The following is a 26,300-nucleotide window of genomic DNA, read 5'->3' on the forward strand; positions in this document are numbered from 1 at the left end:
GGTCGTTCGCAACGACGTGATGTGCCATGTCTGTTCAAGATGGAAGCAGATTGACTTTTCAGATTTTGAGTGGGCTTGGCTTTAACGAAGCGTTTGACCTTTTTCTTCGCAATTTTTGTATCAGAGTCTATAGACAGAGCCCGGGGGCTTGTTTCTTGATCAAGCGGGCCCTGGATAGGGTCTTGAATGAGAGCGGGAGAAATTTGAACTTTAACGTCCTTGCTATGGGTGTTAATTCCTGCGGACCTTGTGTCCGGTAATTCCCCGTCTAGTCCTTGTGACTTATCTTTTACCCTTTTCTCAAATTGTTCTCGCTTAAGTTCTTCCCGTAGTGGGACTTCTGGAGAACATTGGTCTACGTTTTGATCGTCCTTCAACCCTTTGTTACCCTTTGTTACCCTTGTGCTCTGACACTGTTTGTGGGTTGGGTGCAGGAACGTAGCGAACGGGTCGATTGTAGCGGTAGTCATGTGATGGCTACGTACTTTACAGTTATTTCGACCGCAGAGGTTATTGGAATCATGGTTTCGTGGTAGAAACTGTTGTTGTGCGTCATCTCTCAACGCTCCAATACCTGATAATGCACCCTCTAACTGGAGTGAGTGCTCCTGGTTAAACTTCAAAACCGAGTGGTCAGGGATCTTAGCATTGTGAACTTTTGATGCCTCAAAAGCTGTGCTTGCAAGCTCTCTGAGTTGTAAGATAGGCAAGCCAACGTGGGCGGCAGAGCCCAAGTAGGTAATGAAGGTGGGATACATGTTCGACAGAAACATTTGTTTGAATGGTAACAGCTCTTCCATTCCTGTTTCTGTGAGTAGGCCAAAGTAAGCTGAACGAAGCCTATGATAGTAAGCTTGTGGGTGTTCGTTCCGAGCTTGTTTGACGGTGTTAGCCAGTGAGCTATTGTGTTTGCGAGTCGCAGAACCACTGAATTCTAATTTCAAAGCTGTGGCAAGTTTAGCGTAGTCATTTAGCACGTGTTGCTGTTGTAGGCGAATGAACCTCGTCACGTGTCTATTCGACGTTCGCTTCAACAGGTAAACCCTGTCAGAACCCGTAGCATTCGGGTAGCCACCCAACGCGTCCTCTATGTCAGCTAGGAACGTCTCAGTATCGTTTGGCTGACCTGGAACGGGGTCAAAGGTGGGGAAATTCTTGATGAGTTTGTCAAGGTATTCCGCGCCAAGCGGGCGGAGAGGGTTGGCTTCATCCTGTGGAGAGATTGGGGCCGAAAGGCCAAGAGAGGAAGCCAAGCCTTGTTGTTGTTGGCCAAGAGGCGCCATATTACTCAGTGCCGAAGGGCCAAGAGGAGAAGACTGAGGGACACATGAGGGAGGCAAGGTCTGAAACCTATTGTCTTCACTCCTGTGAGTACAGGGCTCCGGTTGCTTGGATGGGTAGTCGCGCCGTAGAGCGTGACCATTCTGGATTTCCTCCAGATGGTACCTAAGGGTGGAATTCTGCTGCATTGCAGAGTCCACTTGAGCGCTTAGAGTACCGATTTTGGACACGTGAGTGTCACACCTGCTCCTTTCGGTCTCAAACTTATCTGTCATGGTTTGCAGATAGAGGTCTTGAGTACGGAGCGAGAGATTCAGTGATGAGATTTCCTCTGCTTGCTTAGAAATCAATATTTCCATCCTCATCACCTGAGTTCTCTCATCATTCATTTGGTCAGCGACTTCAATAAGTTCTGCTGATTTATCATCCAACTTTGTCATTGTGTTCATTAACTGATCGTCTTTGGTCTGCAGCGCTTTGAGGAGAACCGTGTTATTTTGAGTAACATTCAACAAAACAGCATGCATGTTGTCAAGTTGAGCGCTCCTGTTTGTAGATATCTCTTCAGATTTATCTAGTTTGGCGTGGACATCATCGTATTTAGTTTTGGCTAAATCGACTTGTTCCTGTAGCATATGATTTTGTTCCTGTAGAAAACGATTTTGTTGAAGAGCTTGTGCTTGTTCATCGTCATACGTTTTTGCAATTACATTTAATTGTTCAGTTTTCGAACGCAGTTCCATAGCTAGCAGAATTTTTCCCTTGTCTGCATTGGTCATTGGTTTCCCGGTTCTCTCCACCTGTCCCTTTATGTCTACCGTTACCTGCTCGTGCTTCAGCTGTGCACTGCGGTATTGGACAGATGGCAATCTCGGATGGCAAGACATCAGAGCTAGACTGGAGAGAACCTTTACGAGGCCTGCGCCCGATGGTTGATTTTGGAACATTGTTGTCTGCTTTTCCACTAATGGCATAATTAGGGTTGTTATCGCTGCTGAGGTCAGAGATCAATCCATTTACGGGTGGAGGTTCACTAATTAGCGGGCGAGTGGGGACCACCCCCTCTGATAGCCTGCACATTATTAGAACATTTGAAAGGAAAAAATGTTTTTCCTAATTTTCCAAAATTTGGTTTTGGAATGTGGAAAACTGCAAAGACGATTTTAATCTATTTATAGACGTTAATGAACCATCAGTACTGTACAGTACTGTGGAAGTTGGACGTGAATGAATTTGCCAAAGCAAATTGAATTAATCAATGCCAATGATTAGTCCTACCTGGGTAGACTATCTGGGTATTAAACTTGAATTACCTGAGAGGTTGCTTCATCAAGGTTAATATGCAAAGTTTAAGTTCTCATTTAATTGGAAGAACCTAGAAAGGTATGTTCGACAATTTAACTTATTAAATTGGATGAGACGATAATCCATACAATCTCCATTGATTGGATATCATAAGTGTAAACCGTAGGTCAAATGTTGGGACCCTTCACCACTAGGGTACGCTCCTCCCTGGGGCTGAAGCCACATGGGATTCACTCCCGTCAGTAATGGGTTTGGTGAATGTGCTTTGCTAAAGCAGATTTTACTGATTCATCTATTTATGATATATCAAACCTGTATAGGCTATCTGGGAATTAACTTTGAATTACCTGAGAGGTTGCTTCATCAAGGTTAATATGCAAAGTTTAAGTTGTCTCATTTAGTTGGAAGAACCTAGAAAGGTATGTTCGACAATTTAACTAAATAAATTGAATGAGGCAATGATACCCAAGCAATTCAGATTGCGGGGTTATCATAACAGTAATGTAGTTTAAATGTTTAGGGTACATTCACCGCTATACTTTCCCTTAAGGCCGAAGCCACATGGGGTTCACTCCTTGAGTAATGGGTTTTACTGATTAATCTATTTATGATATATCAAACCTGTATAGGCTATCTGGGAATTAACTTTCAATTAACCTGAGAGCATTGCTTCTTCTAAGTTAAGTTTGGAAAAAGTTAATCATGTCTCATTATGGACGCCCAATCAATTTTGGATATTTTTTAAAAGATCCACTTGAAAAGGTAAATCTGGCAATTTCACTTGTTAGTTAAATTGAATGAGACGTCATATCCAGTCAATTGCGATTGTCTGGATATGTTACCGTGCTCCACGTTTGAATTTCCCCTAGAGATGTACTGGCAATTCTTCACCACCAGGGTGCAGAATGCTGAAATTAAACGGAAGTACAAAGGTCGGACTTCCGTCGCGCTACGGAGGAATTTTAAATGTGGTACGGAGGAGGGTAAAATGTTCCCTCTCTGTTAGCTTGCCCGTAATGCTAAGCTATTGCTACTTGGTTCAGGATTCAGAATTTATCCCTCACTGCTATCGACATAAGACCGGAGCTACTCTAAATAGCTTCTCTCAATGGAAAATGCACAATCACTTTGTTTAGATAGCAGGCTGTTTGTACAATTCTGTTTGCACAATTGATATATAGAATTTCACAGCAAAGTCCAATTCTATCTTAGATTCCTCGCACGGGGGCTCCATATATGTCGTGTCTTTTGGGTACCATTAAACTGAAGACATGTTTATCAATTAACTCCCTGTAATTATTATCACGCGATTAAACTGATTAATCGTTTAATTGTAATTAACTAGGAGATCGGGGCACCAAGGAGAATATTCAGATTACAAAGCTATAATTTTCCTAATATAACTTTCCTGTATTATAATATTATATTCTATTATAGTATAGGCCGATTATCTTCTGGTTTAAATGGTGTATTTTACCTCGAGTCCAGTCTCATTCCAAACGTCGTAAATTATTGTATCTGCACGAACCCAGTCTTTACTAAAATCATCCATACATCAATTGTCTTAAAATCATTTATTTACTACACTAAGTAATTAACAGAAAACATACAAACAGTAATTATCGTCACAAAGGATTGGTACAGTAATGTGCCCTAATGGCTAACAGGCATGGCTGGTCTGTTAGACAATGGGTCATAAACGGTCAGCTGAGAAGTTACACAGAGTTCATTAATATTAACAATTGACAATTGAAGGCTCACTCATTCGGGAACAATTGCAATCAATATATATTTACGCTCAGTGTGTCGTCGTGATCCTTGTTCGAGCGTCGTTCTGATGGAGAGCTCTCTCTCTCTCTCTCTCTCTCTCTCTCTCTCTCTCTCTCGGTTAGAATGGATCTTTCAAAGCGACATTCATTAATGTCGTTATAGAATGGATGTTTCGTTGGTCTTCGCGTTCAATGATATAATTTACTTAGCTGCAGACTAATAATTAATATCAAAGACTTGTTCTTATTCTGTCGGTATCAATAGTCTAAAAGTTAACCATGTGGTATAGTTCACTTTCAGTAGAGGAATTGGATGGTAAAACCTATTGGCCATGGAGTGGAGGCCTGGTCTCAAGAAATGTAAATCAGGGTGGGTTTTATAGTGACCCTTGAACAGGCTTGTCAAATGACGCCTGGTCCTGTCTGTGTCCCTTGGGGGCGTGCCGATGGCTGAGTGAAGCTTGGTACAGAAATCCAATTCTATCACATTAACATCAGTACATAGCATCTCAATGTATTACAAATAGCTTTATCCTTATTAATACATTTTATACAACCATTATGATGCAAGTCTCAAGCTGAGGCTATTATATAAACAGTTTTATGGTAATATGGCTATATTGTCTCTTCTGAGTATCACAAAATTGTACCAAGCGGACAGGTTCGTAGCTGGATTCTTCACCAATCTTCCATACCTTTTCCAGAACACAAATGTCGCTTGGCTCCCCAATTCTGTGAGTTGGAAGAATTTCCTGTGTCTCTCTATGGGCCATGTGGCCAGAGACTCTCCTGGAATTTTACAACCCTTTCACACAGGGACTGGGTGGGGGAAGGTAGGTTGGGGAATGGTGCAAAAGGGGAGGGGGTCAACTGTCCTCCCTGTACCAAAAGAGGCCAACGTCATGACACTTCCTACTGCAGCTCTCTGCCCTACTTATTGCAGAATCATTAACCTATATTCTTAACTTGGCAATTGTTTCTGGTGGCACATGTCCTCCCCCTACACAAAGGAGATCCTTCTGACTTAGATGACTACTGTCCAATTTACAAGTTATCTTGCCTTACCAAAATTGTTGAATCCCTGGCCAACTCTCAGCTAAGAAAGTTTTTAACTTCTCATTCTTGTATTTTTTTATTTCACCTTTATTTAACCAAGTAGGCTAGTTGAGAACAGGTTCTCATTTGCAACTGTGACCTGGCCAAGATAAAGCAAAGCAGTTCGACACATACAACAACACAGAGTTACACATGGACTAAACAAACATACAATCAAAAATACAGTAGAAAAATCTATATACAGCATGTGCGAAGGAGGTAGGATAAGAGAGGTAAGGCAATAAATAAGCCATGGTGACGAAGTAATTACAATAACTATTACATAACTATTCTACTCTAAATATACACCAGTCTGGTTTTAGAACTGGACAAAGCACCGTTTCAGCTGCTATGCTTGTTCTAGATGATGTGTTAAATTGCTTAGTTCATAAAAACCATTGTGCTGCCTTATTTGTAGACCTTTCCAAGGCCTTCTACACTGTTACACAATTACATTCTCATTCAAAGGCTGACTGAAATAGGCCTGGATCAGGCTTCTTGCATGTGGTTTGAGAATTATCTGTCAGATAGAACACAATGCGTGATTTCTGATGGTGTCGAGTCTAGTTTCCTGGATATTACAACAGGGGTCGGTATTGGGACCTGTTCTTTCTAATATTTATATAAATAATATTGGTCTATCTGTTAAAACTTGTAATATTCATCTGTATGCAGATGACACTGATATGTATTCCATTGCCAAACTCTTGACCAGGCTATCTTAGAGCTGAAATCTGACTTTGTTGCCTTACAGAAAGCCCTGGTTAGTTTCAAACTTGTACTTAATGTGGACAAGACTAAAAATATGTTGTTCTCAAAAAAGTTTCAGATGATCTACATATTTATTAATTGGATGTCTCTCCCATCAATTGGGTTCCCACCTAGAAATATCTGGACATTTGGATTGACAAGATTTAATGTTTAAAAAGCATACGGATGTGCTAGTTAAAAACCTACAGTGGCTTGCGAAAGTATTCACCCCCCTTGGCATTTTTCCTATTTTGTTGCCTTACAACCTGGAACTAAAATAGATTTTTTGGGGGTTTGTATCATTTGATTTACACAACATGCCTACCACTTTGAAGATGCAAAATATTTTTTATTGTGAAACAAACAAGAAATAAGACAAAAAAACTGAAAACTTGAGCATGCATAACTATTCACCCCCCCAAAGTCAATACTTTGTAGAGCCACCTTTTGCAGCAATTACAGCTGCAGGTCTCTTGGGGTATGTCTCTATAAGCTTGGCACATCTAGTCACTGGGATTTTTGCCCATTCTTCAAGGCAAAACTGCTCCAGCTCCCACAAGTTGGATGGGTTCCGCTGGTGTACAGCAATATTTAAGTCATACCACAGATTCTCCATTGGATTGAGGTCTGGGCTTTGACTGGGCCATTCCAAGACATTTAAATGTTTCCTCTTAAACCACTCGAGTGTTGCTTTAGCAGTATGCTTAGGGTCATTGTCCTGCTGGAAGGTGAACCTCGGTCCGAGTCTCAAATCTCTGGAAGACTGAAACAGGTTTCCCTCAAGAATTTCCCTGTATTTAACGCTATCCATCATTCCTTCAATTCTGACCAGTTTCCGAGTCCCTACCAATGAAGAACATCCCCACAGCATGATGCTGCCACCACCATGCTTCATTGTGGGGATGGTGTTCTCGAGGTGATGAGACATGTTGGGTTTGCGCCAGACATAGCGTTTTCCTTGATGGCCAAAAGCTCCATTTTAGTCTCATCTGACCAGAGTACCTTCTTCCATATGTTTGGGGTTCTCCTACATGCCTTTTAGCGAACACCAAACATGTTTGCTCATTTTTTTTCTTTAAGCAACAGCTTTTTTTTCTGGCCACTCTTCCCTAAAGCCCAGCTTTGTGGAGTGTATGGCTTAAAGTGGTCCTATGGACAGATACTCCAATCTCCGCTGTGGAGCTTTGCAGCTCCTTCAGGGTTATCTTTGGTTTCTTTGTTGCCTCTCTGATTAATGCCTGGTCCGTGTGTTTTGGTGGACGGCCCTCTCTTGGCAGGTTTGTAGTGGTGCCATATTCTTTACATTTTTTAATAATGGATTTAATGGTGCTCTGTGGGATGTTCAAAGTTTCTGATATTTTTTTATAATCCACAACTTCTCCACAACTTTGTCCCTGACCTGTTTAGAGAGCTCCTTGGTCTTCATGGTGCCGCTTGCTTGGTGGTGCTCCTTGCTTAATGGTGTTGCGGACTCTGGGGCCTTTCAGAACAGGTGTATATATACTAAGATCATGTGACACTTAGATTGCACACAGGTGGACTTTATTTAACTAATTATGTGACTTCTGAAGGTAATTGGTTGCACCAGATCTTATTTAGGGGCTTGATAGCAAAGAGTGTCAATACATATGCATGCACCACTTTTCCGTTTTTTATTTCTTTGCATTTTTTTAAACAAATATTTTTTTTCATTTCACTTCACCAATTTGGACTATTTTGTGTATGTCCATTACATGAAATCCAAATAAAAATCTATTTAAATGACAGGTTGTAGTGCAACAAAATAGGAAAAACGCCAAGGGGGATGAATACTTTTGCAAGGGTCTGTAAGATGGGCTTCTGTTTTAGAAATAGATCTTGCCTCTCCCTAAATAGCAGGAAGCAGATTGTACAGTCAACTTTCCTGCCAGTTCTTGTCTATGGTGACACCATTTACCAGTTTGCAGCAGCCACTACTCTTAAACCTTTGGATGCCGTCTACCATAGCGCCCTTCGCTTTATCACAGGTGACAGTTTTAATACTCACCACTGCATCCTGTATCAAAAGGTTGGCTGGTCCTCATTAAAGTCCTGCAGATCACTTCATTATTCCCTTTTTGTTTACAAAGCTCTCCGACTTAACCAACTTCACTGTTAGAATATAAAAACATGAGACACCAAACCTCTGATTGACAAAGTTGGTTTACTCGTGATGTTCCTCAGGTCTCTATCAAACTAGGTAAATCCACTTTTAGATTTAAAGCGCCTCATTGCTGGAACCATTTACAAAATACATTACAATTTGATGTTCTGGTGCCGCTCGGGCAATTTAAAATATTGATTGGGGACCTTCTTATTGGGGAACGTAATTGTTTTTCTTTAATATTTGTGTTGTGTTATTGAATTTTTTATTTTGTCTATGAAATTGTATATGCAGGGCCCCTTGTGAAAGAGACCCTTGTCTCTATGGTGACTCCATGCTTAAATAAAGGTAAATATAAATATATTTTTATAACGCTAACAGCTAAGGTTAGCATTAGGATAGTCTAATCTGATTCCAGATCAGATCTTAAACTGTTCTGGTGGAGTTTTCCTTCCCTCGTCCCCGATAGGGGTGATAAACATGATCCGTGGTCAGGCAGTATCCTGTAAATGTTGTTGTTAAGAGTGTTATCAAGGGCATCTCGGTTGAGTTTAATTGACCCCCATAAGGCTCACTACACAGACCACCCAAAGGGAGATGGAGAGGGGTGGGTAGGAGTTGATATAGGCTTGGGTGGTGTGATCTATTTTAGGCTGTGGTCCGATTCCCTCTCCCTTCTCCCTGAACAAGTATACACCCATCATAGGACCTGGTAGAATACTCTGCAAATGCATCCTTCCTTTTTTGCTTCCTTGAAGTAATCACTGATCTGACATAATGTAATTGGTGAAGGTTATAATGGAAAGCTTGCTCACACCAATCTAGTTATATTAGTGATTACTTCGAGGAAAGTAGAGGTTCATTTTAAGAGTATTCAAACAGAGCCATTCATTTAAAAGGATTGTATAAGAAATATGTCCGAAACTCCACTCTAGCCCCACGCTTACACCAATCCAATGTTTTTGAGAAAGGTGTAGAATGGGAAACCAACCAGTGACAAACGTGTTGATGTCTTCAATAATTATTAATGTCTTAAATAATCTTGGTGAACTTTTTTGTTTTACATCCAAAAGCCTTCTGCTCTTCTCTTCAAGTATGGTTATTACAACCTAATTGACACAGCTCTGTACATCATGCATGTATATAATGCACATGTCACGATAGGATAAGTATAAAGGTATGGTAATTCAGCTTGACAAATGCAATGAACAGACACAGACAAACATTGCCAACACAGCATGTATTTATTGATGATGGCAGTGAGTTGGCAGTTTTACAGACGTGTCATTGCAACTGGATGCCGCAGTGACATTAGGGGCCATATTCATGAGACATTAGACACCATGCTACTGCAATAATCAGAATATTAAAAAAAAGACATCATACAAAAACATACTCATGACAGTCATGCAGAAATGTCTTCCATGGTCCCTTCAAAGTGCATGTTATTTTCCCGTTATTATTGTGGCCATTGAATATCATTTATACTGTAGATAATGTGTGTTGTTATACATTAGCAAGGTACAGTATTTGATAGCATGGTGGCTAATATGTTGAATACAGCCGTGGTTTGTAGCGTGTGTGAAGACGTTGGGGTCTTCTTCTTTACGACGTTCTTGATGAAGGACGTGGTCTTTGGCGGTACTCTGGGATGTGGTGCATGATCCAGCCAGCCGGAGCAAGCATGCCGACAGCAAAGACGGACATGATAAAGAAGCTTTGCTGTGAGGGAGGAAGGGAGAGGAGAGTAGACGAGACAGATAATAAGAGACAAAGTAAGAGCCATAAGTATGCACTACTGTACTAAACCTTCGAAGCCACTTGAACATTTCACAGAGGACCATAACATAATATTATAAGCCTTATAATAGGACATTATAATAAAACATTAAATAAGAACATTATGTGCGTGTTCATACAAATAGTAAAGCCTTATACCTGCAGGCTTTAAGTGTTAGTAAAATATAAATGAGAATATTACTGCCATCTGATATTTAGAGCTAACATGTCTTCTGTTTAATGTCCAAATCTCCAATCGAGTTTGCTGTATTTGTATTTTGTATGGCTTCAATTAGCAATATAAAGGAAAGCTTAATTTCTTCATTCTATTGAGTATACAAGTGTCACTCGAACTACTCCACCCACAAGTATCAAAGGAACTTGTGTTTGAGCCTTCCTTTCTCTTTAGTGGTAGTGTTACAAATATATGAAGGCTTGTTGTGCAATTAACTTTACTATGTCCCTGATACAAATCCCAGGAAAGTATGTCTTCAACTCATTTCAGCCCGGCTCATTTCAAGTTGAAGAACTTATTTATGTCTGCAATAAATTCCCATATCAAATATCAACACCAATATCTACTCTGTATTTATTTCATCACTTCAAAAAATGTGCTCTGGGTTATTGGAGTATGGGTATTATCAGAGGGGTTGGGAATAGTCCATTGCGGCCTACACACTGCAGCAGGGATGGGGCCCACAAAAAATCTGAATTTATCATGAGGGGCCACAGTTGCTCGCGGGACTGCGTACCTGTCACGTGTGCTCCCTCTCTGGCCTCTAGGTCACCAGGCTGCTCGTTAGGGCGCACACCTGTCACCAGCATTACGCACATAATGACACTCAACTGGACTCCATCACCTCTTTGATTACCTGCCCTTTGTATGTAACTCCCTTTGGTTTCTTCCCCAGTTGTCATTGTTTCTGTTTCATGTTTGTGTTTCTTGTTTTGTTAATTTATTTATTAAATGTATTCACTCCCTGAATTTGCTTCCCGACTCTCAGCGTACATCGTTACAGTACCTGTAGTGTATATCATTTTTTTTTAATCCAATGTCCTTCAAAAGGGAGCGCGGCCAGTGGGCCACCAGTTACCCATCCCTGCACTACAGCTAAGCGTCTCAAAGACTACACACTTTCCCAGGAGGTCTAGGCAGGCCACATTGATCCACATCAGAGCCACCTGCCCCGGGCAGTCGATTTTATTATATCCCAGGCAGCTCCCTCATGGAGCTGAGGCGTTCATTGTGTCCATACATTATACATTAGTAACCCTTTACATACTTCCAGCCAAGAGGAAAGCCTATTTTATAGCTCCGGCTTAGAGCTTTCTGGCGCATCCTTGTCTGTCCATTAAAGTCAGTCTCAACCTCTAAGTCTGAACTCAATCTTTGATGTCTGAATTGTCTAAATTGTTTACTTCCGTCATGTATTCTAAACAGACTGTAAAATATAAGCAGGGTAGAAGTATGGAGAGGGGTGTCAATCAATAGACATGGATCACATCCTTCCTTACCAAGGCTTTTATCCACATGGCAGTTCTACGTGTGAAACACATCAGTCTTTCTATAGTGGAGAAATGGCTCTGTGCTTTGTTTGAGAGCACTCAAAAATGCAGACATAGCGGAAGAGCCATGGCAGGACACAGCAAAATAAACATTTACCCTGTGTCCTTATCAAATCTACAGCGTGATTATCCTGGTGAAACAACCACCCAATCCAAAGACAAGCTTGCTGCTCTCTCTCTCTCTCTCTCTTTAAATTAAATGGAATGTTTGTGGCAGGACAAACAAAATGCTGGTCTGTCCGTCTGGTAAAAGTAAACTGGAACTTGGGGAGCACAAACCCAAAAATGACTAATCAAGTCAAGCATCACCTGATGTTTAAGTTATTTCAGTTTTTGCTGATTTTTTGTTGATGACATTATTAAATGCGTGAGTTCACCTGCGATATGAAGGATGACAATACAGGGGACTATGACAGTTATTGTAATGTTAATACATTAAAAGGCATTTTTTCGGCTACAGATTAAGCCTAGTCCTGGTCAAAAAAGCTAACTCAATGGAGAATCGCCATCAAAAATTTGTTTTAGTGCCGGACTAGACTTATTTATTAAGTTTTAACTTTGAAATATGATGGTAAAGAAACATCAAACACAATGGGCTAGTTTAAGCCTAGGACTAAAAACCATGCACAATAAAACATCTAAATCCTTTGAAACTTCTTTTAAGTTCAGGACTATGCTTAATCTAGGCCTCAGGAAACTGTCCCTGAATGAATATAGAAGCAACAGTCCCTTGGCACATTGAGTGAGTTCCAAATTAAAGAGGGCTGTCTACTGTATCAGCAGAGAGTCCCTCAGTGCAACACTCACCCCAGGTCCGATCTTGGTCTTGGGTGGCTTGCTGTAGATGCTGGACCTCCTGTCTTGCAGGACCATCTTAGCCCGTACCAGACACGCTGCCTGGGGGACCCCCTTCAGGGCCATGACCATCCCGACAGCTGTGGATGTGTGTGGATGTGAGGGATGGGGGAGGAAGTCAGCGCATGTAGCTCTTGAGCTTCGGGTCTCAAGAGTGCTGAGGAACCTCCCGACACATGTGAAATAGACCCAAGGACCAGTCACATTAACATGGGTGGAGTCAGGAGGATGGTTTTTAAGCAATCAGAAAGGGGGGGGGGGGCTATCAGGGCCATGTTGTTCAACAATACATCATGTTGTCGTCAGGCAGATTTGTGAACTTGAGGACTGCATGGAGACACTGTCTGGAACTTTCTGAGAAACCATCTGTTGGATGGCCTTAAGTCAACGTAGGGTTCGGCATGATTTGTATCTGTAAAAAATGTTGAGCTAAGGCTGTGTCGAAGACTTGATTTAAAGGGAGTTGGTCTTCGATTGATGTCAAGGTAGTATTTAACCCTGACGCCATAAACCTTTTTTCCCCAATGATCCAACTTTATGGACATGAACAAGTGGGCCAGAGCTCATCGTCCTCTAATGATGTAATAAGCATAAAAAAACAAAGCATCCTTCTGCTTTCATGACTGATTAGTACTCATTATCTGATTTCAGTATGTCTTGGTCATTAAAGATACACTTGAAAAGTTTAGTTGCTAATTGTTTGTCAGATTTTGGCTTGAATGTTGGATTTAGGGTTCATAAACATATGTTAAAACAATTTCTTATCTCATGAAAACCAAAAAATCTGGCAAACATTAGTCAGACAATATAAGCTTTTGCTCATAGAGGTCTAGTCTGGACAATATTTTCTATAGGGGACTCCTTTTTGCTCAAAAGGCAAAGGTTTCCTATAGCCTCTCTATTCTACTATAGGCCTACAGTGATTTTACATAATTTTAGAGGGAAGAAGATAATTAATAAAGGGTGATAAACAGAACCTGATACACAACAAAACACGGCACCTGGCCCTCTGGTCTTTGTCTGTCCAGCAGGTGTCTTAATTGTGCCTTCAATGGCCGCCTGATTGGTAATGATCTGATTCTCCATGCAGATCAAAGGAGGATAAAAGGTGTAGGGGGAAACAGACAGCTGTGTTTTGTGTCATCTGTCAACATGGGGCTGAAAAGTCATGCTTCACCAGTGACAGCAGCACTGTTGTGGACTAAAGTAACACGGAACGCAGTCACTGTAATCTACGGGGGTGGATGAAGAAGTGTTTCACTAAATACAACGCCATTTGGTATAGGGAAAAGTGTAACGGAACCAGACCAACGAACGCAATTTAATTAGTGTATATCTCAACAGCCAATGGAGTCAAGCTCGACGGTAGTATGTGTATGGTCAATTATTATTATTATTTATTATTATTTATTTATTATTAAAACATTTTATTGTAATGCGCTTTTCAAAAACCCAAAGTCTGCAATGTTTTCTATTTGTTAAAACACATTACTGGCGTCAGACCAATGCTTAGGGCCCACAACCCCCTACCAAACACTGTCCTGTTTAGAGTATGAAGGTAGGCTAATATTGAACCACGTGGGTCAATTGCAACCAAGGGGGAGAACTGCATAGCGGCGCATTAAAGGCACTGCATGGTCAATCTGACATCTGCATTGGCCGTGCAGCATTTACAGTGATATGGCCTCTACAGAAGTCTGGGCATTCATACTTCTTGCACTTCGCGGAGCAGCGCAGAGCTGTTGTGAAGGAAGTTGTCAAGGAAGTGAGTTTGTGCTTATACAGGAACTCCTGCCCCCACATACCGACAACCAATCATGTCAACGCGAAGCTATTTTCGGCTCAAGCATAAATTGGCTCTTAGTGCTGGATTTCTTAAAACGCTACCAATGGGAGATTACATGCACCTGCATGTTAAAACAAACTTGCTTGCAACCAAAAACCAACAAGAATAACCCAGCAGATCAGTTGATCGCATGTTGTTAATGTGTCAAAATATTTTGAAACTCACAGAAATATCAACCTATCGGAAACATTAAAGATCGCAAGGTTGGAAATGTATCTAAAATACTTATTGTAAGAAAGTGAGGTCCTATTTCTTACAAAACATTTAATCTTAAATGTCAACGTAATAAGAATATAAATTGAGTCACTTAAAATAATTTGATGAGACTACAATTTAATTAAAACAGATTATATACTGCTCAAAAAAATAAAGGGAACACTTAAACAACACATCCTAGATCTGAATGAAAGAAATAATCTTATTAAATACTTTTTTCTTTACATAGTTGAATGTGTTGACAACAAAATCACACAAAAATAATCAATGGAAATCCAATTTATCAACCCATGGAGGTCTGGATTTGGAGTCACACTCAAAATTAAAGTGGAAGACCACACTACAGGCTGATCCAACTTTGATGTAATGTCCTTAAAACAAGTCAAAATGACGCTCAGTAATGTGTGTGGCCTCCACGTGCCTGTATGACCTCCCTACAACGCCTGGGCATGCTCCTGATGAGGTGGCGGATGGTCTCCTGAGGGATCTCCTCCCAGACCTGGACTAAAGCATCCGCCAACTCCTGGACAGTCTGTGGTGCAACGTGGCGTTGGTGGATGGAGCGAGACATGATGTCCCAGATGTGCTCAATTGGATTCAGGTCTGGGGAACGGGCGGGCCAGTCCATAGCATCAATGCCTTCCTCTTGCAGGAACTGCTGACACACTCCAGCCACATGAGGTCTAGTATTGTCTTGCATTAGGAGGAACCCAGGGCCAACCGCACCAGCATATGGTCTCACAAGGGGTCTGAGGATCTCATCTCGGTACCTAATGGCAGTCAGGCTACCTCTGGCGAGCACATGGAGGGCTGTGCGGCCCCCCAAAGAAATGCCACCCCACACCATGACTGACCCACTGCCAAACCGGTCATGCTGGAGGATGTTGCAGGCAGCAGAACGTTCTCCACGGTGTCTGTCACGTCTGTCACGTGCTCAGTGTGAATCTGCTTTCATCTGTGAAGAGCACAGGGCGCCAGTGGCGAATTTGCCAATCTTGGTGTTCTCTGTCAAATCCCAAACGTCCTGCACGGTGTTGGGCTGTAAGCACAACCCCCACCTGTGGACGTCGGGCCCTCATGGAGTCTGTTTCTGACCGTTTGAGCAGACACATGCACATTTGTGGCCTGCTGGAGGTCATTTTGCAGGGCTCTGGCAGTGCTTCTCCTGCTCCTCCTTGCACAAAGGCGGAGGTAGCGGTCCTGCTGCTGGGTTGTTGCCCTCCTACGGCCTCCTCCATGTCTCCTGATGTACTGGCCTGTCTCCTGGTAGCGCCTCCATGCTCTGGACACTACGTTGACAGACACAGCAAACCTTCTTGCCACAACTCGCATTGATGTGCCATCCTGGATGAGCTGCACTACCTGAGCCACTTGTGTGGGTTGTAGACTCCGTCTCATGCTACCACTAGAGTGAAAGCACCGCCAGCATTCAAAAGTGACCAAAACATCAGCCAGGAAGCATAGGAACTGAGAAGTGGTCTGTGGTCCCCACCTGCAGAACCACACCTTTATTGGGGGTGTCTTGCTAATTGCCTATAATTTCCACCTGTTGTCTATTCCATTTGCACAACAGCATGTGAAATGTATTGTCAATCAGTGTTGCTTCCTAAGTGGACAGTTTGATTTCACAGAAGTGTGATTGACTTGGAGTTACATTGTGTTGTTTAAGTGTTCCCTTTATTTTTTTTGAGCAGTGTATATTAACTGCCGAATGGTTTGATTTAGTTACTCACAGTGGAGTGTATTCATAGCTGCCAAGGGAAGCCAGGCTACCCTAAAATAATTAACAATATTATTTTTACATTCAATCATTTATCTTCATCTCTCTGTGTTTCATAATTTTCCTTCAATTCGCAAGAGGCTGAATGTATCTCACAGGAGAAAGAATCTGAGCGAGCGAAACAGCGTCCCTCTGTCTCTTTAGGTGTAGGCCATCTATCTGATGCTGTCTGGTCCAAATTATTATGACATTGTTGCCGACCTGTAGCATTGAAGGCAATGGAAGCCAGCGAGCATATGGCCTCCCTTGACAACAAAAAGTATAAAAAAATTGCCAATCAGCATTGAGCTGAACTGAGCGAGCTGAACTGTGAATGGTGCTTGTGCACCAAAAAAAAAGTGTCAAGGGAAGCCAACTTTCATTTGAGAGCAAATGTCATTGACAGAAAAACTTTAATTGTTGCATCTCATTGTGTTGTTGTCCTCCGGTGGCTAGCTAGCCAGCTGACTAAAATTGTCCCTTTCCTAAATTAGCCATGAATGGAGATAGGGATTTGGACTTGTGGTTTTACTTAATTCTCTGTACTGGCCAATGATTGTAATGGTGATTCTGATCCAACCATTAACTCCCTGGCCTAACAGGATGGAAGTTCAATATGTAGCTAGATGTAGAAGGCTAATATTAACTAGCTAACGTTGCCCATGAATGGAAGTTAGGCTAGCGGGCAAGCATTTTAGCCAGGACAACAAAGCTAGGACAACAAAAAATAAAAGCGTGTACTGTATGACAGAGTGATAGACTGTTTCGTCAACATGAAAATGAGGAGGATGACATTGGCATTTCTCTCAACATGTTTTTCTACTTGCACAAACTTGCACACACAAACACACACACACGCACACAGAAATCAGACCCATGGACAGCCACATCATATTTAGCTTACGTTGATTGGACTAAATTGTTTTTGGGATCTTTTAGTTGTCACAAGTTATGTTCTGGTGTGCGACGGGTTTTGCACGCTCTTATTTATTTTGTATATTTTTGGTTTTCTGAGTTTTTGTATATTCATTAAACTGCTCCATTTATACCAAGTTCACTCTCCTGCGCCTGACTTCCCTGCCACCAGCACGCACCCTTTACAGGAATAGTGGAGACAGCTCCTGTTTTCTTTGCGACTTGCGGTAACTCTCTGTGGTTCTAAATCAATAGTAGTTTAGTGGTTCGAAAATGGCGGAAACATTAACTTGAATGACCATGCTGTAGGTCATGTAACTGACTGTTACTGTACATGCAATATGCTTTGTGGACTTCACTGGACAGAGGTTATTATCCAGTTTTGTGATAAAACAAAGGTGTGGTTGGATTTATTCTGCCACTGTGTCTTCTTATTGTCTCGGCCTTTAAGCCTATATATCACGGTCGCAGGGCATATGTTAGGTTATAGAGCAAACAACGCAATTATCACAACATATGGGGAGGGGGGGGGGGGGGGGGGGGGGGCTTGGCTTCCCAGGTGATTTTACTGTTTTTGAGCCTGTTGTTCAGAAAATAATCGGATAGGATCATTCTGATCCAGATGCCACAATATAAAGATCACAGAATCCCGATTTTCAGTGCTTTGGATAGTTCTCAACATTTTGTTTAGCCAAAAAGAAAGCCCAGTTTTTCAAAACTTTTTATCCGGATTCTGTAGTCCTCTTTTTTCTATCGACAATCAGATCACTATGGCTATTTTTTGGCTGTTTTTTCATAAAATAATCGGATAAGATCATTCTGATCCAGATGGCACAATATCAAGATTATATTAGAGCTCCTAAAGAACTCTCAGACCATGAGAAACAAGATTCTCTGGTCTGATGAAACCAAGATTGAACTCTTTGGCCTGAATGCCAAGCGTCACGTGTGGAGGAAACCTGGCACCATACCTATGGTGGTGACAGCATCATGCTGTGGGGATGTTTTCCAGTAGCAGGGACTGGAAGACCAGTCAGGATCGAGGGAAAGATGAACGGAGCAAAGTACAGAGATATCCTTGATGAAAATCTACTTCAGAGCGCTCAGGACCTCAGACTGGGGTAGAGGTTCACCTTCCAACAGGACAACGACCCTAAGCACACAGCCAAGACAATGCAGGAGTGGCATCGGAACAAGTCTCTGGATGTCCTTGAGTGGCCCAGCCAGAGCCCGGACTTGAACCCAATCTAACATCTCTGGAGATACCTGAAAATAGCTCCCCATCCAACCTGACCGAGCTTGAGAGGATTTGTAGAGAAGATTGGGAGAAACTCCCCAGATACAGGTGTGCCAAGCTTGTAGCGTCATACCCAATAAGACTCAAGGCTGTAATCACTGCCAAAGGTGCTTCAACAAAATTCTGAGTAAATGGTCTGAATACTTATGTAAATGTGATATTTCCATTTGTATTTTTAATACATTTGCAAATTCTTCTATAAACCTGTTTTTGCTTTGTCATTATGGGGTATTGTGTGTAGATTGATGAGGGAAAAAAACTATTTAATCAATTTTAGAATACAGCTGTAACGTAACAAAATGTGGAAAAAATCAAGGGGTCTGAGTATTTTCTGAAGGCACTGTATAAACACTTTAAAAAAAGTGTTAAATATTTAACAAAAGTCACAATCTCACTGGATAACTAAAATAATTCAAAACACAAATCTATATTGTTCAGAAGTCTTCCTCATCTGAAAACGCAACCCCAGCATTATTCAAGCATGCTTCAAGTAAGCAAATGAAGTTGTTGGAGCATGGTTAACTTGATCTGCTCTTCAGCTAGACAAGTCTGCTTTTTTTGCCCTCTGTTTCCTTCTTCACAAGATTTCCATAAGCATTATCACTGGTGTATTTCATTCTAATCACTACCTTTGAGTTTTGAAAATGCAAAAACAACATTTAATCCTGATTTAAAGGTGAGATTGGAATACCAAAAATCCTTATCCCTATCCGGAGGATCAAAATCAAATTTTTTAGTTTTGAAAAACCCAATTCTGACATTTAATCCTAGCAGATAAGTTTAATAAACTGGTCCCTGAAGGGCTAAAATGTCTTGAAAGATTTTTGTTGAAAGCAGGACTAAAAGTTAACACTGACAGCTTTAGGGAACGGTAATGCGATGGCCAATAATGGTGGCAATTGAGATCAGCTGTGCAGGGAATTTTTGTGGCAATTGATGGTTTAACAAGAGAGCAGCTGGCGATAATCTGGTGGCCATTGATGATCACAATTGACAGAGTATGCCTAACTCCAGTCCTCGAGGGCCAGTGTGACTGCTTCAGCCATGAATAACCTAAAGTACAGAGTAAGGCATACATTTATTTTTGTTTTGACAAACAATGACACATGGACAGGGTCAGTGATTAAAAAATATATAATTTATAACAAAAGTATTTATTTGAGAAGTATGGAAAATAAATGGAGTGAAGAGGAAGACGAAATGGAAGTAGGTCAAAATAGAAATACACGGCACTTGTCTCAGAAATAAAGTAGCTATTGGTCACAGAGGTGCACTAGCCAGAAGAATTCAGCATGTTAGCCTAACATTTTAGCATGCCGACAAAAGAGTTTTATTAAAAACGAGCATTTTTTCTTTTTGATTTGTCAGTTGGGATAATTAGGAGTAACGTGCCATCTACCATCCCTGGATTGAAGTACATTTTCCAAGCCATGTCTAGCGCCGGCTCTGCTCTGTCCTGATTGTAGTTGCTTTCACAAGTTGAGCTGAAATTTTCAACATAGACACAGAATTCACATGTTAACACCACCTTTTCACGTGAGGAGAATAACTTGTTTTCACCTCACATGTGACTTGCAGTTTCCCCATGTGAAAATCACTTTCAGTTTCACTTCACATGTAAGACAACTCCCCATGTGAAAATCTTACTTTTACATGTGGAATTGCAAGTTCACATGTGGGGGGAAATATACCTAGTGTTACCAGGGGAGGCATTAAGCGTGTTACTGCTGCAGGCACGCCTCTCTTCTTCATATGTCGGTCCATGACCGTTGGAGGAAGCCCAGTAAAAAGAACGGAAAAGCTAGCTCTGTCTACTTGTTTTTTTTTATCCTGTTTTCCCATTTCTATGCATGGTTACATTTTCAAAATCTAGAGAAAACATATTTAAGTAAACTGATGAGTTTTCTGGTTTATAGATTCATAGTTTTGACCGAGTGAAACATGTGAGATTTGTTCGATTTACATGAGTGTAACCAAGCTAAGTAGCTAGTTAGCTAGCTTACACTTGTATGCAAGTCAATGAAAACAAGATGGCATTTTGGATGATTTTAAAATGTCTGTTCTATTAATGTTTTTCCCCATTGTTTTTTTTTAAACGAGGGCTCATATTGAGTGTATTTACATGTGTACATATGAACCACGCTAATGATAGGGAAGCATTAGAGTCAACATGGGCTAGTATGCCTGTCGACACCTTGTAGAGTCCATGCCCCAGTGAATTGAGGCTGATCTGAGGGCAATATATTGGTGGTGCAATTCAATGTAAGGAAGGTGTTCCTAATGTTTTGTACACTCAGTGTATGTTAAGACAATTTATTATCTCATGAAACCACACAAATCCTGCAAACTATGTTTTTGCTCATAGCGGTCTGGTCAATATTTTCAATATGGGACTCCTTTTGACTCAAAAGGCAAAAGTTCCCTATAGCCTCTCTATTCTACTGTAGGCCTACAGTGATTTTACATAATTTTAGAGGGAAGAAGATAAATAAAGGGTGCTAAATACAACCTGACACACAACAAAACACGGCACCTGGCCCTCTGGTCTTTGCCCAGCAGGTGTCTTAATTGTGCCTTACAATGGCCGCCTGATTGGTAATGATCTGATTTTCCATGCAGATCAAAGGAGGATAAAAGGTGTAGGGGGAAACAGCCAGCTGTGTTTTGTGTCATCTGTCAAGATAGCGCTGAGAAGTCATGCTTCATCAGTGACAGCATCTCTGTTGTAGACTAAAGTAACACGGAACGCAGTCACTCATCTAGTGTGGGTGGATGAAGTGTTTCACTAAATACAACGCCATTTGGTATAGGGAAAAGCCTTACGGAACCAGACCAACAATCGCAATTTAATTAGTACATAGCTCAACAGCCAATGCAGTCAAACTCGATGGTAGTCTGTGTGGTAAATTATTAATACATTTTATTTGTAATGCGCTTTTCAAAAACCCAATGTTGGCTTGTTTGATGTTTGTTAAAACACATTACTGGCCTCAGACCAGTGCTTAGGGTCCACAACCCCCTACCAAACATTGTCCTGTTTAGAGTGTTAAGTTAATATTGAACCTGGTGGATCAATTGCAACCAAAGGGCGTAGCTGCAGATTAGTGCTTTATTTCTTAAAAAGCTATTAATGGGGAGATTACATGCACCTGCAATTTAAGACAAACTCCCTTGCAGCCAAAAACTCTAAAGAATAAACCAGCAGATGTAAAATGTGCACTGGGAGTCAGGAAGCAAGTTCAGGAAGTGAACCATTTAATAAATAAATTAAACATAATACAAAACAAGAACCACAAACACACATACAGGAAACAGAAATAATGACACCTGAGGTAGGAACCAGAGGGAGTGACATATATAGGGCAGGTAATCAAGGAGGGGATGGAGTCCAGGTGAGTGTCATTATGCGCTGATGAGCACAACGATGGTGACAGGTGTACGCCATAACGAGTAGCCTGGTGACCTAGAGGCCGGAGAGGGAGCACACGTGACAGCAGATCAGTTGATCGCATGTTGATAATGCGTCAAAGAAAGTCTGATACTCCCGCCCTCAATGAAATATCAACCTATCAGAAACATTAAAAATCACAAGGCTGGAAATGTACACTACCGGTCAAAAGTTTGGGGTCACTAAAATGTCCTTGTTTTTTAAAGAAAAGCAGTTTTTGTCAATTAAAATAACATGAAATTGATCAGAAATACTATGTAGACATCGTTAATGTTGTAAATGACTATTGTAGCTGCAAAAGGCAGATTTCTTTATGGAATATTTACATAGGCGTACAGAGGGCCATTATCAGCAACCATCACTCCTGTATTCCAATGGCATGTTGTGTTAGCTAATCTAAGTTTGTTTTAAAAGGCTAATTGATTATTAAGAAACCCTTTTGCAATTATGTTAGCACAACTGAAAACTGTTGTGCTGATTAAAGAAACAATAAAACTGGCCTTCTTTAGACTAGTTGAGTATCTGGAGCATCAGCATTTGTGGGTTCGATTACAGGCTCAAATTGGCCAGAAACAAAGACCTTTCTTCTGAAACGCATCAGTCTATTCTTGTTCTGAGAAATGAAGGCTATTCCATGCGAGAAGCTGTGCTAACATAAATTGCAAAAGGGTTTTCTAATGATGAATTAGCCTTTTAAAATTATAAACTTGGATTAGTTAACACAACGTGCCATTGGAACACAGGAGTGATGGTTGCTGATAATGGGCCTCTGTACACCTACATAGATATTCCTTTAAAAATCAGTCATTTCCAGGTACAATAGTCATTTAAAACATTAACAATGTCTACACTGTATTTCTGATCCATTTGTTATTTTAATGGACCAAAAAATGTGTTTTCTTTCAAAAACAAGGACATTTCTAAGTGACCCCAAACTTTTGAACGGTATTGTATCTAAAATACTTAGTGTAAGAATATGGTTATATTTCCCACAAAAGTTCATCTTAAATGTCAAGATAATCAAAATGAATATAAATTGTGATTTAAAATAAATTGAATTAAAACAGATTATATATTAAGTTAGATTTAGTTACACATTTTATTTGTGGACAGTTTATGGATATTTACTTTTCCCCTTTTGATAATAAATTACCATACTGTATTAAGACAAGTTATTGTTAATGGATTACATCAATTGGAAATGAAAAAGTAAGTACACCAACATGAGTTTTCCCTTCATAAAATGTGTAGGATAATTGCCCATTAGATTTTCCATGGTATACTAGAAAATATTTCAGTTGTATGGAATGATTATCACAGTTATATTGATGCTTAGTCTGGTCAATGAGTATGTTTATTATATCCTGAAGATAATGGGGACAGTTTTTTTAAACGTTTAATTTGGATCAGAATGATACAGATTCTGTAATGCTCTTTTTTGGATGTTTTTGAGCTGTTTTCTTTCCAGAAAATAATCGGATAGGATCATTCTGATCCGGATGCAACAATATCAAGATCACAGAATCTGGATTTTCAGTGCTTTGGATAGGTCTCTATGTGGTCATCTACTGAGCGAGTTAAATTACAACATTTTGTCTAGCCAAAAAGACAGCCCAGTTTTTCATAAAAAAATTAAAAAATCTTGATCAGAATTAGCCAGATTATGTAATCCTCTTTTCTCTATCCACGATCAGATCAATCTTACTATTTTTAATAATAGGATCATTCTGATCCAGATGCCACAATATCAAGATTACAGGCTCTATTAAAACATATAGAGCTTGCATATCACTTATAAGTAAGTAGATGCATTTATTTGACACTTCTCAATATAACAACTGACCACATACCTATACTGCAGTTAATTTAACATAATGAACCTTTGGTTTTCAGATGGAAGAATGTTTTTTTTTTAACCTCCTCACCACGCTAATGATATGTACTTTGGTTACTTTTAAGGAAATTTGTATCTAACATTAATAGTTACATGCTAATTGTTAACCGCTAGCTAGCTTAGTGCTAGGCGCTAGCTTAGTGCTAGGCACTAGCTTGGCTGCCATTTCGTCCGAGATAGCTATTTTTTGCTTTTTTTATGTTAACTGTCTATTGTTTTTTCTTACATTTAATAGATAGGCCTAAACATGGAATGAATGTAAACAGATGTAAATAGGTACTTTTCTACAAAGAGATGATTTTGAATTGAACAGTCAATATTGTAATGAAACAGGCAGGGAGCAGGCCTCAAACCCTCCCAGGGTCGTTACAATATTCTGAGATTGAGAGAAATTGACAATAAATATAAATTGTAAGAGAAACCCAGTAAAAATGAACTCTACGTGTCTCCTTATTTATCCTGTTTAACATGTTAAAATGTACATGTGAAAGTGTAGCGGACATGAGACAAGTCACAGTTGCTCATGGTCACATGATAAGGTAGCCACTCCTGCAACTTCAAAATCATTGTTGGCCCTCTTGGTCTAATGGTCAAGACATATCCTTTAAGGCTTTAAAAGTTTTCTTACACTATATTTTTTTTTATATATTTTTTTAATTTAACCTTTATAGCAAGTCAGTTAAGAACACATTTTTATTTGCACTATGACTTTGACACCATGACTGAACATTCAAAGCAACTGGGAAATGTTCATGGTAGGCATTGTGGTCACTTTAGCTTGCTACATAACTTCTGAGTGGAAGCTGGTGACTTGAAAAAATTAGGAGGATGGGAGACCCACGGTATAGGTGCGGAATGCACGGAGACTACAAAGTGTGTTTCAAAAATCAAAGACAAATTACTTTAACCTAAAGCATTTAATAAAGACATTTATAATACAATATTATGGGGAAGGGGAATGAGAGGGCTACTTACACAGTGTTGGAAAGGGATCACAGCAGTGATTGAATGAGGGTATGTGGCATGAGTTGAGGTGTTGAGGCCTGACCAGTGCAGGACAGGATTTTACTGGGAAGACAAAAAACAATAACACAAGACACTACACAGTTAGACAAAAGAGCTAAGAATTAGTTAGTCCAAGCAAGGAGTAAAATCTTTGATGTGTAATAATGTGATTGTGTATGTGATTGACTCTACATTCAGTAATGAGAAAAAATTGATAGGGGTACTCACAGTGCTTGGAAGGGAAACATTCAATGTGCCAGTAGATGAGCGGGCACATGAGACGTTGTGGCTTCAGTTCATGTCAGGAGAAAGTTGACAATGGTAGTGGAGTAGTCATCACCTCTTAATCAGGGAACATGAGGGGACTTAGCTGTAAATAAAAATAGCAGATACAATCTCAAAATTCATAAAGTCAAACACAGACTGTGCATCTCGCCCACTTGACACATCAAAGTAGCCCAAGAAACGTTCCTGAATAAAGCCCTGATCATCCACATACCTGACAATAACTGACAACTGCAAGCTGACTGGTGGCACCATAGGCCCCTGGGCGGTGGGGCAAAATGTACCCCTTGGAGTCTGGAGTTTTTCCTTATATGTTAATCTAACTAGGAAAACTCTGGATCCTATAAGGTATGACGGTGATTAATCAGTTGTAAAAAAATGTTTTATATGTGCTATGATGGGACCAGTTTTTCCTAATCAAGTTTTAAAAATCTCCTGAAAAAAACTCCTGGCCCTGGGGGGATGAAAACCCTATCAAACTGCAGCTACCTTATATTTGTTTATATAAATTATATTTAGACTAGATTAGGTGGGTGATTTCCCCTACCCAGATACATAGACAACAACTGATAGACAATAGAACTCACAGGGCTGAGCTTGCTATATGCATGTTTGCATCATGCAGGCATATGCAACTGTAGGCCTTATAAAATAAATTACTCACATCTGCCATCTCTATTATGTCGATTGAATAATTCCAGGTAATCATTTTTGATTAAAAACGTATTGGCAGCCTAGCCAGCCCAATTTTGAATATAAACTAAATTTGATCACATTCACATTTTCTCCTGACACACAAATGGACTATAAATACATAACGTTACCAATTAGTTTACCCTGACCAGATGAACAGGGCGCATAGGCTGTATGCAGCTGCTCTTATTAGTAGCCTACAGTTGATCAGACGTAAAAATAGTCTCGCTTTAATCACATACAGCATGTTAGATTTCTAATGTTTAGGTGTAGCCTTTGCTGCTGCATAACATGTACGTCATGAGTTTTTGCTTGTGTCTGTGAGGGAGAAAGTGCAAAGCCTACTTGAGCGCATGCGAAAAAATGTGCTGCGTCAACCTCTTTCTTTAATCTAACTTTTAATGGATGATGCGATGGAAG

General features: G+C 40.4%; 1 protein-coding gene and 1 long non-coding RNA gene across 2 annotated transcripts; both read right to left on the reverse strand.

Annotated features, from left to right (window-relative positions):
* Positions 1–9,547: 9,547 nt before the first annotated feature.
* On the reverse strand, positions 9,548–12,723 carry si:dkey-85n7.8 (COX8 domain-containing protein). The gene is made up of 2 exons (XM_014145137.3): positions 12,475–12,723; positions 9,548–10,044 (listed from the first exon to the last, which is right to left on the reverse strand). Exons 1-2 carry the CDS (start codon positions 12,592–12,594, stop codon positions 9,928–9,930), a joined length of 237 nt encoding a protein of 78 aa, XP_014000612.1. The 5' UTR covers positions 12,595–12,723; the 3' UTR covers positions 9,548–9,927.
* Positions 12,724–21,803: 9,080 nt separating this feature from the next.
* Positions 21,804–25,268, reverse strand: LOC145860842 (uncharacterized). Its single transcript, XR_014380559.1, has 3 exons — positions 25,131–25,268; positions 24,873–24,965; positions 21,804–22,018 (listed from the first exon to the last, which is right to left on the reverse strand). It is a non-coding gene; the product is annotated as an uncharacterized LOC145860842 (long non-coding RNA).
* Between the last annotated feature and the right edge of the window lie 1,032 nt (positions 25,269–26,300).

This window comes from Salmo salar, chromosome 15 (assembly GCF_965601325.2).
Source record: "Salmo salar chromosome 15, fSalSal1, whole genome shotgun sequence".
Taxonomy (NCBI): domain Eukaryota; kingdom Metazoa; phylum Chordata; class Actinopteri; order Salmoniformes; family Salmonidae; genus Salmo; species Salmo salar.

Excerpts from the sequence above, each read along its gene's own strand:
- si:dkey-85n7.8 (XM_014145137.3), bottom strand. The coding sequence starts at position 12,594 with ATGGTCATGGCCCTGAAGGGGGTCCCCCAGGCAGCGTGTCTGGTACGG. Across the intron at positions 10,045-12,474 it reads AGACCAAGATCGGACCTGGG|CAAAGCTTCTTTATCATGTC; the intron begins GTGAGTGTTGCA and ends CCTCCCTCACAG.